The sequence below is a fragment of the Daphnia carinata genome, chromosome 1 (assembly GCF_022539665.2).
Source record: "Daphnia carinata strain CSIRO-1 chromosome 1, CSIRO_AGI_Dcar_HiC_V3, whole genome shotgun sequence".
Taxonomy (NCBI): domain Eukaryota; kingdom Metazoa; phylum Arthropoda; class Branchiopoda; order Diplostraca; family Daphniidae; genus Daphnia; species Daphnia carinata.
The window spans coordinates 6,245,624-6,259,408 of NC_081331.1; the positions used below are offsets into that span (position 1 = coordinate 6,245,624).

At 40.2% G+C, this 13,785-nt stretch overlaps 4 protein-coding genes across 6 annotated transcripts in view; 3 read left to right on the forward strand and 1 right to left on the reverse strand.

Annotated features, from left to right (window-relative positions):
- The window catches only part of LOC130690820 (scavenger receptor class B member 1-like), a 96,086-nt gene that overhangs the window by 29,707 nt on the left and 52,594 nt on the right, over positions 1-13,785 (forward strand). The gene's annotated exons all lie outside the window — the stretch shown is intronic.
- On the forward strand, positions 125-1,764 carry LOC130691048 (DNA replication complex GINS protein PSF3-like). The gene is made up of 6 exons (XM_059496477.1): positions 125-271; positions 593-681; positions 787-925; positions 987-1,116; positions 1,189-1,329; positions 1,419-1,764. The coding sequence occupies exons 1-6, from the start codon at positions 183-185 to the stop codon at positions 1,506-1,508; spliced, it is 678 nt and encodes a 225-aa protein (XP_059352460.1). The 5' UTR covers positions 125-182; the 3' UTR covers positions 1,509-1,764.
- LOC130690823 (hepatocyte nuclear factor 4-gamma-like) lies at positions 1,594-5,829 on the reverse strand. 3 transcript variants are annotated; one of them, XM_059496407.1, is made up of 9 exons: positions 5,526-5,817; positions 3,826-4,099; positions 3,649-3,743; positions 3,465-3,580; positions 2,952-3,098; positions 2,762-2,891; positions 2,573-2,692; positions 2,264-2,500; positions 1,594-2,184 (listed from the first exon to the last, which is right to left on the reverse strand). In XM_059496407.1, the coding sequence occupies exons 1-9, from the start codon at positions 5,764-5,766 to the stop codon at positions 1,853-1,855; spliced, it is 1,692 nt and encodes a 563-aa protein (XP_059352390.1). In that variant the 5' UTR covers positions 5,767-5,817; the 3' UTR covers positions 1,594-1,852. The 3 variants fall into 3 exon arrangements, with proteins under 3 accessions (XP_059352390.1, XP_057369673.2, XP_057369672.2); XM_057513690.2 differs by having other exon boundaries at positions 2,952-3,122; positions 5,526-5,811; XM_057513689.2 differs by having other exon boundaries at positions 2,573-2,891; positions 5,526-5,829.
- Positions 8,591-10,432, forward strand: LOC130690833 (sulfotransferase 1B1-like). Its single transcript, XM_057513700.2, has 8 exons — positions 8,591-8,673; positions 8,778-9,028; positions 9,136-9,232; positions 9,302-9,461; positions 9,526-9,652; positions 9,747-9,844; positions 9,923-10,103; positions 10,181-10,432. Exons 2-8 carry the CDS (start codon positions 8,809-8,811, stop codon positions 10,291-10,293), a joined length of 996 nt encoding a protein of 331 aa, XP_057369683.1. The 5' UTR covers positions 8,591-8,673; positions 8,778-8,808; the 3' UTR covers positions 10,294-10,432.

A 13,785-nucleotide genomic window follows, 5' to 3' on the forward strand; every position in this document is an offset into this window, starting at 1 on the left:
GAGACGGTATTTCTATTCGGCAATAAGTTTAACTGTAAGCTGCGACTAGAGTTGGTAGAACAACCAAGGGCTGGGCTCCAAGTTTATTTCGGGCTTGGTTCTACGCAATCAGTTTGGCTTGGTTAATACCGTCAGCAAGTTTCTACTTCCCTGTTTCTAAGCCAGGGGAAGCTGTCGAAAATATGGCTGCTCGTTTTCTAGAAGATTACCTGTCTCGGAATCCTTGGCGAAACCCGCAAACAGATCATTCTGTCCAATTATTACGACCGAGGTGAGCGCGTGACTCATCTGGTCAACAAGAGTTGATCTTTTACGGGGAGGATTTTTCTAGGTAAATAACTTCATTTGCCCACGAAAGAGATGATCATCTCATTTGTGCCAGTCGACCATTTTGGGCGTCTTCCCAAACGGAGAGAGGAAGGGGAAACCATAAATAGTAAGTGACAACGCCGGACAAAAGGCGGGAAAACATCTACCGACATCTTGCAGAAAACAACAGAGTAATTCGATTTCGTATCTTCCCCAGTCGTATTGTACGTGTCCTTGTCTTTTTAATCAACTGGACGTGTAAAATGCCTAAATTGCTTTTCAGCTATTCGCCAAACTATTTTTCCATAGAAGACATTGTTCTCCAGGATGTCAGAGTATCGTGCAAGTTTGAAGTCTCTGTTCCCAAGTTGGGTAAAAACAAATATTTAAACTAACCCTTATTTAAACAGAACTTGTTAAACTGGATAGCCAATTCCACTCAACAAATTGAAATTTTCTCTCCCTAAATGAATGCAGGCATGCTAGACCAGTCAGCTGATGACCAAGACCTCAAACAAGGCAGTAAAGTTGAATTGCCTTTTTGGATGGTACCAACTCTTCATGCCAAAAAAGTCATCACATTTGAAATTCCTAGACACTACAAAGTCAACTATAGGTAAATAAGTGTTTTTCAACTTTATTTTGTCATAAAATAATGTTTTCCTTGCTTGCTTCAGACAGATCCTTCAAGCTGATAGCATAGTTGTTGATCTCCACAAGTGGGGTCCCTATTTCTATGATCTAGGCCAGCATGTGGCTAACCTGGAATTGAAGGATTCCATCGACATCAAGAAAAGCCTTGTTCAGGTTGATTTATTTTCACATAGTTCTCTGTCTTATAACTTTTACTGATTTAGAATATTTGCTGGTGCCAATCAGACACTTCTTAACCGACTAAGGCACATTATGGACATGTCCCAGCATTCCACGCACCATGAGACAGTACATCTTATTGCCAACTTGGATGAATTAGAGAGGAAATTGTTTGCAGTGGGCCAGTTAAGCTACAGAAGCTACAAGGTGTGCTTTGTAAATGACATAGAAGGAGCCACTTCATGTAAATTTTATTTATTTGTAAATTTTTTTTTCTATTTTATTTTTTTTTTAAGGAATGGGTTCGAAGAGAATCTAGCAAGATCAACACAGCTGCTCTTGTTGCCAGTCACAGAAAAAGGAAATTTGCTGAAGTTACAATTTAGAAACAATTACCAGTTTGTCAGATGTATTTTGGCCCCTATCTAATCAACAATTATATTGAGCAACTATGAAGGTCGGCACAGTCAATCGAAAGCAATGAACTCGTTAAAGGTAGAAAAAAGGACACATTGGAAAAGAATCCCTGGTGGTAGCAAAAAATGGATATGTTGAGTCCCTGTTAAAATAACTGCTACTCATCCTTTGAAAGTATTTTGCCGCGCAAATGTCAATTGAATAGATTATCTCTTAAACTTTTAATTTAACAAACAAAACCCTTTTTTTTTCCTTTTTTTTTTTTTTTTCCTTCTTTTCTTTTCTTGTAAAGTTGGGGACCAGTAGAAACCCACTATGTATAAGCATTGTCGATCCCGTCTGTCACCTCTTGCTTGAAAGGCTGGTGGTGGTGACTTGACAAACTTAAGGTAAACGTATCCTCTTCCGAATCAGGGGACATAGTCATCGATGGCCCTCGATCCAACAACATTGCTTGGTGTCCTAATCCATTTTGACCATTAAGAAGAGGAAGCGTAGTGAGGGACGGCCCACCTGAGTGTGTCGGAGAGGAATCAGCAGATAAAGGAGCCATCGCTGTCAACGCAGTCGGTATTGCTACTGGCGGATTGTATCCGGATGGAGGTCCAGAACTATTTGCGTTATTGACCGACTCGAGTGAGGCTCCTGTATACGCAACGTTGTTGTTAGTTGACGAACGTTTGGGTCAATTACGTCATTTCGGGAAAATAACAAAGGTACGTACCTCCTAAAAGCATTTCTTGCAGCAAAGAATCTATGCGCGTTACTCCAAAGTATCTGGCCTGTTGAATTTGTTCAATCATTTGCCAAGCAACTGACTGAAGTGGTGGCAATGCTAACAGCAACTCGCCGAATCGTCCTCGACTTGCATACTGGCGATCAGCCACGTAATCTTCCAGCAACTGCTGTATCTGGTAGCGAATGGCTTTGACCCTGACCGGCTCTCCCAGACCTTTTGCATCTGATGCCACCACAAAAGGCTCACGTCAGATGTTGAGATTGGCCAAACATTAACAACCAACGTTTTTATTACTAGGATCGAAGAAGACGATGGCTTTTAGGCAGGTGTACTCTGTGTCGTCCATCTGTATGTCCCGTAGAGGTTTGACAATTTCATCCATGATGCGGATGCCAATATGGTAAATTTCAACTTCTGCTTTGAGAAAAAGAAATTCTTCTTTTAAAGTAAACACTTTGTAGATACATGTAAAGAGAAATTTACCTCCGTGTCCAGCTGTTTGCCTTGGCATGATCGAATCATTGCCCAACAAGAGAATATCTCGTAAATGCATAGATCTCCGAGCAACACCGAGCACTAGATTTTCTGCTGCGTGGGCTCTTAGCAACGCCACCTAAAGAAAGCGTAAGTGATTTAGCCATTACGGTTCAATGAAATGATCTGTTTATCTCACCTGATCGTCAAGCGGCAACTCACTGAAAACAGGGATGTACTTTGCCCATTCAACCAAGAAGAGTAACTGCTGCTTCATCGATTCACAGACATCGTTGATGGTTGCCATCCTTTTGCTGTTCAAATCGTAATCGTTGACGGCTGAGAGCTGATTTAAATACAAATTTTCACACTAGAAAGGAAAGAGTCGATCGGGAGGGACGAGGAAAAAATCGCAGCGCAAAATGCACAGATTTTTTTTTTGTTTTTATTTTTTCCATTTGGCAAGAGGTAGCGTGAAAGTGAAAGAGAGAGAAAAATAGAAAAAGGCGAAAACGGGAAGGGAAAAAAATGAGCAAACGTTAGCCGACTGTTAGTGAAATAATAAGGTTGCTGTAGGTAAATTTGGAAAGGAAATGCAGATTAAAAAAAAAACCGTAAGCAAATTGAAGCGATTCCAAACAAACGTTTAGAATTTGTCATTTTAGGTTTTCCTTTTGGTTAAGGACATTAAAAAAAAATTAATTTTGTTTACCTGTCGGCTCATGGTTTCAGCATTAATCAACACATTGATTGTCAACCCGTTGGCAGAAATGGGCTCTTCATAGCTCGGCCGACGACTGCTAATTCGATCTCTTTCGTTTTGTACGGCTGTTCAATAGACCAACAAAAATTGAACTTTAAAAATTCATACAAATAGTATCACTAATTGAATTTACCTTCTTTCTTCATGCCAGCTTTGAAGCATTTTCCCAACCGGCAATAACGGCATTGATTTCGCTTATCCTTGTCTACCACACAGTGCCGATTGAACCTAAAACGAAACACGACTCAGGTAAAACTTGAAATCTCAATTTCTAATCATCCATCCATTTCCTATTTTTTTTTTCACAAACCGGCAGGTGTAAACGTGATTTTTGCGAACCGACCGGCGGAAGAAACCTTTGCATCCATCGCAAGAAGCGGCTCCGTAATGTTTACCGGTGGCTCTGTCTCCGCAGATGGCGCACCAGGTGGCGACGGCCGCCGCGTTGCTGAGGCCGGTCGCGTTGCCGTTGCCGTTGCTACCGGTTGGCGAACTGGAGCCGGCGCTGTTGATGCTGGACGCTGGCGCCGGAATGAGGGAGCCGGATGCCGTCACCGACAACTGTAGCGAGCTGGCATCCGTCACTGGAAACATGACACCATCACAGTCGATCAGGTTATCAATTCTACTATTCACTTACACGTGTGTGTGTGTGTGTGTAATAATTGTATACTTCTACTCTTATACAAGGCTCCTTGTTTTGTGCGATCCCGTCACGACACAATAGCGCGTACAATCGTTCATGATTGGGAATACAAATTGCCAATGAAAGGGAGATGGAATAATGCAGACTGAGAAGAATTCCACCGTCAATGCAGTAGGCAACAAACACCAAACGTGCGGTAGCATGCTTGACGAAACCAACAACGAGATGGCCGAATGCCATTATCTCTCGCCTTATATCTCTCTCTCCAGCTCGCTTGTTTTCTAAACACACACACACACACACAGCGCACACACGACCAACATACATAAATGGGCCATTGCCTGTTTTGCCTCGGTATGGAGTCTGTTTTCTTTTATATTTTGTACCTTACTGGTATTTCCTCTCTCGTTTGCAGCATGCTCGGTTGCACATTATTCCGAAACCACTTGCAAACAATTCAGTGTTGCCATGGCAACAGTACAACAAACAATAACAAAGGACGCAAAGATGTCTAAACGTTAAACACCCTCCGCCAAAAATAAAAAATAGAAATAAAAAGAAAGACTTATTTGGGAATTTGAAAAAAAGAATTGTCCATCCAACTGCTGCAGTGTTGGATAGCCAAAACGCCCGGACGCGCTAACTGTTTGGCGTCCGGCTTATCGCATGCAAGTATTTCTTTGCTGGCCTCCCCTCCCCCCCCCCCTCTCCGCCTTCTTCATTTCTTCACCACCCATTCAACGTCTCTCTTATTTTTCCTCCCAACGCCGGGGAGTCTTATCGCTACTGACACATAGTGGCCTCGTCGCAATATAAAACTATAGGAAAGAAAAGTACCGTGAGCAACAGAAAAAAAACAAAAATCCCAATGGGATAAATTTCGACATACTCACGCACTGACATGTACACAGTGCCAGTGTCGCAATCGTTCGGACATCCATCAGCTAAACTTTGTTTTCTTGTTTCCATTTCGAATGTATATATTTTTCTTTCATTTGCGTGATAAGGAAAATCATCCTTATATATGATGACTGGCTATCAGTGAAAAGATGACCAAGCAAAGCGTCGGCCATCGTCCCACTATCTACGACTGTGGGAGACAGTTTTCGAATCAACACATTTTTTTTTTCAAACTGATAATTTACCAACTTGGACCACTGTGGAAAAACAAAAAGTTGGCTGGAAAACAGCAGATAAAACAGAGAAACGGATGCATTATTAAAAGGCCTACTGCATCCTCATCTTTGTGATAAAGCAATAACTTTAAAAAAAAATTTCCCAAGTACGTGCAACTCATTGTCATGTCTGCTGAATGTGAAGAATTAAAAAAAAAAAAAAAGAGCTTTTAATGTCTATAAATGTACCTGATTGTTGCGGGCTGTTGTTCATGGTAATTAAAGCGGCATTGCTGTTGCCACCTCCGAGAACGGCTGCATTTTGCACAATCACCGACGCACCGGGATGGCTATAGTGCTGCTGCTGTTGAACGCCGGCCACAATCGAATGTACATTGCGGATGCTGTAATGTTGCTGCTGCTGCTGTTGAACCTGGACGTGACCGGGTCCGGTGGCACGGGGTGTTTCCTCCCGCGATGACTCCATCATCGGCTTGAACGTTGAACGTTGGAACGGGCTCGCTAATAAAAACCATTAAATAATACGGTCGTCGGCGTCGTCGTCGTTGATTCAAAAAAAAAAACTTTGATCTTTGAACACACGCGCTATTCAAAACGTTTCAAAATTCCGTTTTGTTTTTCCTGTTTGTTTGTTTTGTTTCCCTTTCGAGTTGGATTGATTTTTGTTGTTGAAGTATTGGGCCGGCAAGATCATCACTCATCGGTCACTCTTGTTTTTTTTTATTTTTTTTTTATTATTTGTAATAGGAAAAAACTACACAACTCCAAACTACAAACTACTAGTCGCACATTGCACTTTGCCTTGCGCGTCGCACGATGTTCGCCCCCGTTGCGTTCCAGTAAGAGCAACACAGCGACTAAAGGGTCAACTTCCAGTCCGGTTGGCCGGTGACTATATAAACGACGGCCGCTTCCACTTGTGCCGTGTCTGTCTGTGCGTATACTACCGCCGTGAGCGCACCATTTGGCGGAATGCTGGACACTATGGCTTTCAAAAAACGATGCAGCCCATCAAATAAGTTTGCCGCGCGTCAGTAGCCCGACTGGCCAACACCACGAATCACATCACTTTTCAAAGTCTTGCAGCCTCGCTTTCCGTTCCTTGCTTCACACACACACACACACACACGCACGTATCCACACACGCACAGACAGACACACACACACTTAAGGCTACACACGCTCACACACTCACTAGGAGCGCGCTCTCTGATAACGCGCTGGCCACTTCCCCTTCAATCCCAAACTACTGGACGTGTCAAATGGCCGTCTAATGTGATCATCTTACTCTCTCTCTATTCGCCTTTTTCATTTCTTCTTCATAGCCACGTAATCTCTACGAGCGGATTATCACTGTAGAGGAGGATGAATCGATTAAATAGACGATACGATATGCATTTGATTATAGGATTGCTTCTTTCTCCCCCCCCCCCCCCTCCTATTCGGCTTTTTATGTCTACGATCTAATTTTTTTTTTTGCGGACATTGTTGGACATCTTAAAAAAAAAATGTGTTTTTCATTTGAAAGAAAAAAAGGGAACTGATGAGATTGGGTCGTTTTCAATGTCTGCCAACGTGGGCGTGTTTATTCCCCTTAACGGGCCACTGACTAAGTGGGTCCACTCCACAGCCCACTAGTTCCAGTGCAACTGTCCATGTATTTATCGCTCGAAAAAGTGAGTTCTTATTGTTTTTTTGCCGGTTGAGAATCTGACGCTCTTTTTTTTTAGTTCTCATTGTCTTGGCTCTTTTCCGACTATTTTTGTTGTTGTTCTTTTCGCATTTTTATTTGCTGAAGAGGCCGGCAAGTCGGTGCGCGAAGGTCACGCAACTCGCGATATCAGATGCGCTGTGCCCGACCCGCTCGGCAACACCCGACTCCGAAGTGGCGGTCCCGGTTGCAATGGAATCGATAGTAGAAAAACGAAATGTTCGAATCAAGTGTTTATATCGATACGCTAGCCCAACACGGCTTGCCCAGCTGACAACTGCGTGACTTGTAATCACGAAGCCAAAAGGAAGAAATGGGCAAGAACTTTCGGCGGGGTTATCGCTGTGTCCTTAAGTTTCTTGAAAGGAAACTTTAAATACGAACGTACTCTTTCAACCGAGTTTTCAATTACCTGATGCCATGCTCGAAATTGAAAGTGAGACGACAATATGTTTGAAATTGTTTTGTATTTTTCTGTGTGTGTGTGAATTGCCGTTTTGTAGATTTTTTTTTATCAACAACGTTTCCGAGAAGTAATTGAATTGACTCTGCTTGTAGTACACTGACAAGGCTGATGACGACATAGCGGGTTCATGTTTTTTTCGAAATTACGATCGTTGATGCGCTAAACGAACTGCTGAAATTTCGTAAGACTGTGCGATGATCCGTGGGATTTCATGAGAATTATACGATAAAAACGCTAGATTTTATTGCAAAATTCGTTCGGTTGATCTGGCAGCTATTACGTAAGACTGATAAAAAAAAGTCACTTGTTGACACATACAGACACAACAAAGCTCATAGCTTTATTTTGTTCCCGTCTACTAAAACAGAAATATCCCCGCCTATGAAGTGAAGACGTTTGACGTTCGCTTACATCATTTCCCTACGTGCGTTGTGTTGATTCTAAATGCCGTTATCACTGTGCATCTATCTATACTAATCCTAGCTTGTTAAATATTTAATTTCTTTCATTTGATAGACGTGATACAGCAAAAAAAAAAAAACATCAGGTGCGCCTAACCTTTCCTCAATTCTCGATGATTGCGCACTTGTCTGACAATCAAAACAAAAACAAATCGATTGCAATTCGAAACGATTACTAACTGTGAAATCCCAATACTTTTGTAAGGTAACACGACCTTTCTCTGTCCTCCGGGGGCAATATTACATCTAAAGAAAAAAAACAAACAAACAAAAAAACAATGAAATTACAAGGCAACGCCTCATTGAAATGAATTCCCCAACTAGTAGGATTGACGATGTGGGAATTTATGTCTCTCTTCCCTTTCCCGTTATCCATTGGCAAACGCAGTCTCGGTGATAATATCCTTTAAGATGTCTCTGCCTTCAAGGATTATTACCATAAGGGGTGTGTCGGGTCGGGTAGGCAATGTAAACGGGACAAACTGTAGGAGCTTATGACATACATAAGAAAAGCCAAACGTAGTTTTTTTTTTACCTTTTTATCGCAGTGAAAGCGAGTCCTTGAGAAAAGAGCTGAGATTCTATTAGGCACCCTTTTTTTTTTGCTAGAAACGAATCTCCTCCCTCTTTTCTAATACAAACCTATTCACTTGCAGTTGGTTCGCAGCGTAGGCAACTCGACGTTTTCGGCAATCCAAAACAGCTCAGCAACACGCATCTCATTTTTGAATTTTTCCGGTTAGTGACATGTCAACAAGAGATATTTATAAATCAACTGATTTTGTTTTGTGTATCCTCAACTTAAAACTGAAATGATAATCAGTTTTTTTTTTTTTTCAAAGAAAAAAATTTATCTTGCAGTGTCGTCGAAGCATGGCTGCCGATAAGAAACGTTTGAACGTCGAGTTTAAATCGATTCCAGAGTCGCTTGAAGAGCCGTTCTTAAAAGAGTTTCCGGAGTACGTGGAGGGCCTTGCCCGCGGTGATCCAGGTGGTTTTGTACTGACGCCGCATTACGGAGAGAATGCCGAAGAGCTCTACAATTTCCACGTTCGGCCAGATGACATTTGGATTCTTAGCTTCCCTAAAAGTGGTGAGTTAACCTATTCGATTTTGTACTGAGAAAATGGAGGCAGCAAAACGACTATGTGTGTTTCGAATAATCGTTTTAAAAATGGATCCCGTTTCGGAATGACGCAGGAACGACGTGGACTCAAGAGCTGGTTTGGTTAGTTGCGAATGATTGCGATTTCGAAGGAGCCAAAAGGGATTTGAACGATCGATCGCCGTTTCTCGAGTAAAGGCACACAAAAATGCTTGACATATAATTCAGTTGAATAGAAACAATGATTTTTTTTTTTTTTAGATTCCCGTACTTGATCCCGAGGAAAGGAACCCCTTCCTACGGACACTTGCCATCGGTTGAAAAGCAAATGCAATTGAGGGAGAAACTGGAATCGCCCCGTTTGATCAAAACTCATTTGCCATTGGATTTACTTCCACCGCAATTAACGGATACCTGCAAAGTTCGTTTCACATTTCGTCCTGGAATCAAAGAGTGGCAATAAAATAATATATTTTTTTTCCCAGGTTGTTTACGTTGCAAGGAATCCTAAGGACGTCATAGTGTCATATTATTACCATCATAGACTGATCAAATTCCACTATTTCGATGGGGACCTAGAAAGTTTTGCACACCGGTTTATAAAAGACCAAGGTAATTTCCTATTGGAAAGTTTTGCACTTTCCTTTTTGTTTTGTTTTGTGAAAAATTATATACTTTCACATTTTAAAATTGTTATTGAGGATAGTCTGGTACGCTCCCTATTTTGGACAAGTTTTGGCTGCATGGGAGAAAGCGAAGAACAATCCAAATGTTCTCTTTCTTTTCTACGAAGATATGAAAAAGGTCAGTACTTTTAAGTGTATTTAAATAATTGTAGACGCGTGATAAATAATTAATCAATCGGCGATTGCAATCCTCCAGGATTTAGCGGGACAAATAAAAAAGGTGGCCCAGTTTCTGGGCAAATCTTTGACGGACGAACAGCTGGAGAAACTCGTTCGCCATTTGACATTTGAAAATCTGTCCAAGAACTCTGCCGTGAACAAGGAGGACGGCAAAAAGCATGGAGTTTTTAACGCTGATGGCAATTTTATGCGCAAAGGTAAAAGCGACCCATTGCACAATCCAGCAATCCTTTTATCTAACATCCCAAAAAAAAATTATATTTAAACAAAAAAGGGGAAACTGGAGATTGGCAAAGATATTTCAGTCCCGAAATGTGCCGCCAGATTGACGAGTGGACCGAATTAAATCTTCGTGGGAGTGACATCACCTTCGTCGATAAGATTTGAACGCGAACTGGACTCGGCAATGACATTATTGTGCTGTGATAACGCGATCCTTTATTGCTTCATTTTTACCAATCGATTGCTGAACTGTATAGCCATATCGTTGATGAAATACAATATCACTACAAGGCAGTGATTTCAATTTCTTTTCCATAACGACCAGTAGGTCAAGTACATCGCGCAAAAAGTCCTTGGCCTGCTACCGTATCCTATCAAATACTACATGGTCCAGCAAACATTCCAGATCGATGGCAGAGCCTAAGAAACTGAAGAAGTAAATGAGGACAAAAGTCATCGTATTTTTTTTTTTTTTTTTTGGAATTACATTAAAACTTTGTTGTTTCGCCATGTACAGAATACACCAACATAATGTTGTTCAGTTCGAAACCAAAAAATCATATATAAAGATGAATAACCAACCGAAAGATATATATTGAAGAGATTTTTTTTTTCTTTTTATAGGGCGATTTTTTTTTCTTTCTCTTTTTGAAAACGCAAACAGAAGGTGAGGCAGAAGAAAAAGGAGAAAACCGAAAACAAAAAGATCAAATGGAGAAAGTGAAGAATTGACGAGCAAAATTGAAAAGGGCGGATGATCTCAATTGTTACGCAAGCGATATACATTTTGTTTTTGTGTGATGAAGTTGTTTGCAATTTATATCTATATCGAATTGAGAAGGAGCCAGAGAGAGAGAGAGCGGGCCAATTTTGCGCGAGTTTTCTGCCATTTCGTGTTGTCTGGTCGAAAATAAATGACCAACTGCAATTATAACGAGGGCAAAAAATTAAAAAAAGAACGAAAGATATCCATAAAAAATGAATTTAACTTGTTGTTGTTGGATAGTTGGGCGGGGGACAAAAATAGGCAAGGATGAATTAACGAATACGAAAAATGAGAACGAGACATGTATAGCCTATGTAACGCAACAGAGAACGGTTAGAAATATTAGTCCCGAACAAACATTTGGGTTTTTTTTTCTTTCAGTTTTTGTTGTTTTGCCTTTATAGTATGGTCGATTATAAGAGAAATCATCGCGGACGTTGGCTATCTAAGATGTCGATTCGTCCAGCAATGAAAATAATCCTAAATGAAAAGGAAATCATAAGACAAAAAAGCGCACCTAAAATTCGACACTAGAAATCATCATCACGCACGCGAATTCGGGACAACAACAACAAAAAATTTTAATTTTTAAATCGTTATCCTATCAGGAGAAAGGTTGGGTATATACGGAAGAAAACGAAGAGTTGTGTGTATAGTTTCAAAGCCTAACCGATTTTTTTTTTAATAACGTGTAAATGGTTTCTCATTTTAACTCCTCAATTTTTTAAATATATTCTCTCACAATCGGTTAGGTGATTTCAGTGTGGGACTTGGTATAGAAATAAACCCCCCCCCTTGCCCTTTCTTTCCCCCATCAAAAGAAATTCAATTTAAAAGTTGTTCAGCGACTAAACGAGTTTGATTTTGATTTGATTAGAATCAATCTCCAAGTCGCAACTGATAGCGTGGAATATGGTGATTACATTACAACAAATACATTTAAATGAAAAACAAAAATCAAATGAGGACAGATAATAATAAAATCAAAAATAGACGGATACGTAATGGGCCAATGAGGAGGGCATGTCTCGGAGATTGGGAAAGGACGTGATGTATGACGACGTTAAGAAATGTCACAATGGTCAATGATTTTTTTTTTTTTTTTTTTTGCTTTTCTTTTACTACGGCAGACAAATCATGTTTCTATATGTGGTTATGTTTAATAGCTCCATTTCAATCCGACGCTTAATAATTCCTAGCGGGTTTTTTACACAGTTATAAACGCACGAAAGCATCTACAAAAGTTATCAAAACCCAATTTTCCATTTTTAAAAAAAGAACAAAAAAAAATTGTGTGCTGAACCAATTGTTTTCCCTTTTTTCTTTCGTTCTATGCGCATAATAACTTTATATATAAATAGAGCCGAATTGAATATTCCCCCCTATATTGATTGAATTTTCATCAATACTTCCTAGTTGTGCGCTCTCTAGTCTTCTCAATGGTTTGTTGCGTTTGGAAATTGGTTAATTTTTGCCATGCGATTGGCAATTGACTTTGGGAAAAATTAAAAAATTATGACTGGAAAGGGAGAGAGGGAACTGGAATCACCGCCAATGCGAAATATACATATAATTATGTATACGGCAATCATTTTTTTTTTTGTTTCTTTTTAATTTCGTTTTTTTTTTAAGGTTTATGTGTTTTTCACCTCCCGTTTCAAATAATAAGCGCTATCAGAATAGCTACGTTGATCGGGTGGATTCAAACGTCCGTGGAAGGAGATGAAGAAAGAGAAGAACAATCATGTGGGGATCATAATTAGAGTATAATAACAAATACACACACATACGCACGACGGTTGGGTATCGAAAGTGTCTTGTCTAATGCAAAGCTCTCATTATTTTTTTTTTTTAATTTTTGTTTTTTAGATAACCCCCAGAAGAAATGAAAAGATCCAATTTCTCAATTTCTTTTACATCAAAGTCTGTCCCAACAACCCACGCCAAAAAAACAAAACGAAAAAATCAAATGAAAATTTCCCCCCGTTTTACAAATAATTTTTTCCTTCTTCTTGAATCTAAACATATGATTGTATCGGATGGAAACGATGGAATCCACATATATAAAGAACAAATAGTTACGAGCGTGCTGGAGACCAGAAACAACCGAAATAGACCCAAACTTTTGAAAACAAAAACAAAATCTAATTCATTCGAGAAATAATTCACGCCCTCCAACAGAGTCAGCTTTTTTGTGTGTGTTTTTTAATCATGTGTTTGAAATGAGTTTTAAAAAAAATTTCATCCAATGGGAAGGAAGGGTCAAGGTACGTGTGTGTCTGTGCTGTTTTTTTTTTCACTTTGTGTAATCCTCTGTGTAAGAAGAGTTTGAACCTTTGCCAAATCTACTTGTCCGTTATGTTGTTTATTTGGGAGGGTTCTAATTATCCGCTCGATGGGAGTTTGGGGGAAAAAAGAAGGAAAAAAAGAGCAACATTTGCGAGCAAACGGTCAAGGAAAAAACAAAATAAGGGAAACAAAAACGAAAGACAATGCACAGGGCGTAGCTCTGATCGATTAAAGGACGCGAGAAGAGGTCCTCGCAGAGTTTGATGGACAATACAACGCAAAAGAGGAATAAGCAAGAGAAAAAACCAAACGAATAAATTAAAATGGGGGGGGGGGGTGAATAATACAAAACTGAACGGATTATTGTTCGCATCCGGTAGAACATAATTATGGTTTTCCCCCTTTCATTTGTTGTGTCCTGAGTGCTCATTTGATCGATGTTTGACTAGTAACAACCAAAACAATGTCTCCTCCTTCTCCGCACGTTTGCAGTCACTTGCCTAATAACGAGCTCAATGGACGAAGTGGGGACAGAAAGAGCGACAGAAGACCATTTCAATTTCGAAGATGGACCGAGATTTCAATGTCTCCAGGAGCACGGG

Coding starts and splice junctions, on each gene's coding strand:
- LOC130691048 (XM_059496477.1), top strand. CDS start 183: ATGGCTGCTCGTTTTCTAGAAGATTACCTGTCTCGGAATCCTTGGCGA. Junction 272..592: donor GTCCAATTATTACGACCGAG/GTGAGCGCGTGA, acceptor ATTGCTTTTCAG/CTATTCGCCAAACTATTTTT. Junction 1,117..1,188: donor TCAAGAAAAGCCTTGTTCAG/GTTGATTTATTT, acceptor GGTGCCAATCAG/ACACTTCTTAACCGACTAAG.
- LOC130690833 (XM_057513700.2), top strand. CDS start 8,809: ATGGCTGCCGATAAGAAACGTTTGAACGTCGAGTTTAAATCGATTCCA. Junction 9,653..9,746: donor CCGGTTTATAAAAGACCAAG/GTAATTTCCTAT, acceptor TATTGAGGATAG/TCTGGTACGCTCCCTATTTT. Junction 9,845..9,922: donor TCTACGAAGATATGAAAAAG/GTCAGTACTTTT, acceptor GCAATCCTCCAG/GATTTAGCGGGACAAATAAA.
- LOC130690823 (XM_057513689.2), bottom strand. CDS start 5,766: ATGATGGAGTCATCGCGGGAGGAAACACCCCGTGCCACCGGACCCGGT. Junction 4,100..5,525: donor CAACAGCCCGCAACAATCAG/GTACATTTATAG, acceptor TCATGTTTCCAG/TGACGGATGCCAGCTCGCTA. Junction 2,501..2,572: donor CATCGTCTTCTTCGATCCTA/GTAATAAAAACG, acceptor TGGTGGCATCAG/ATGCAAAAGGTCTGGGAGAG.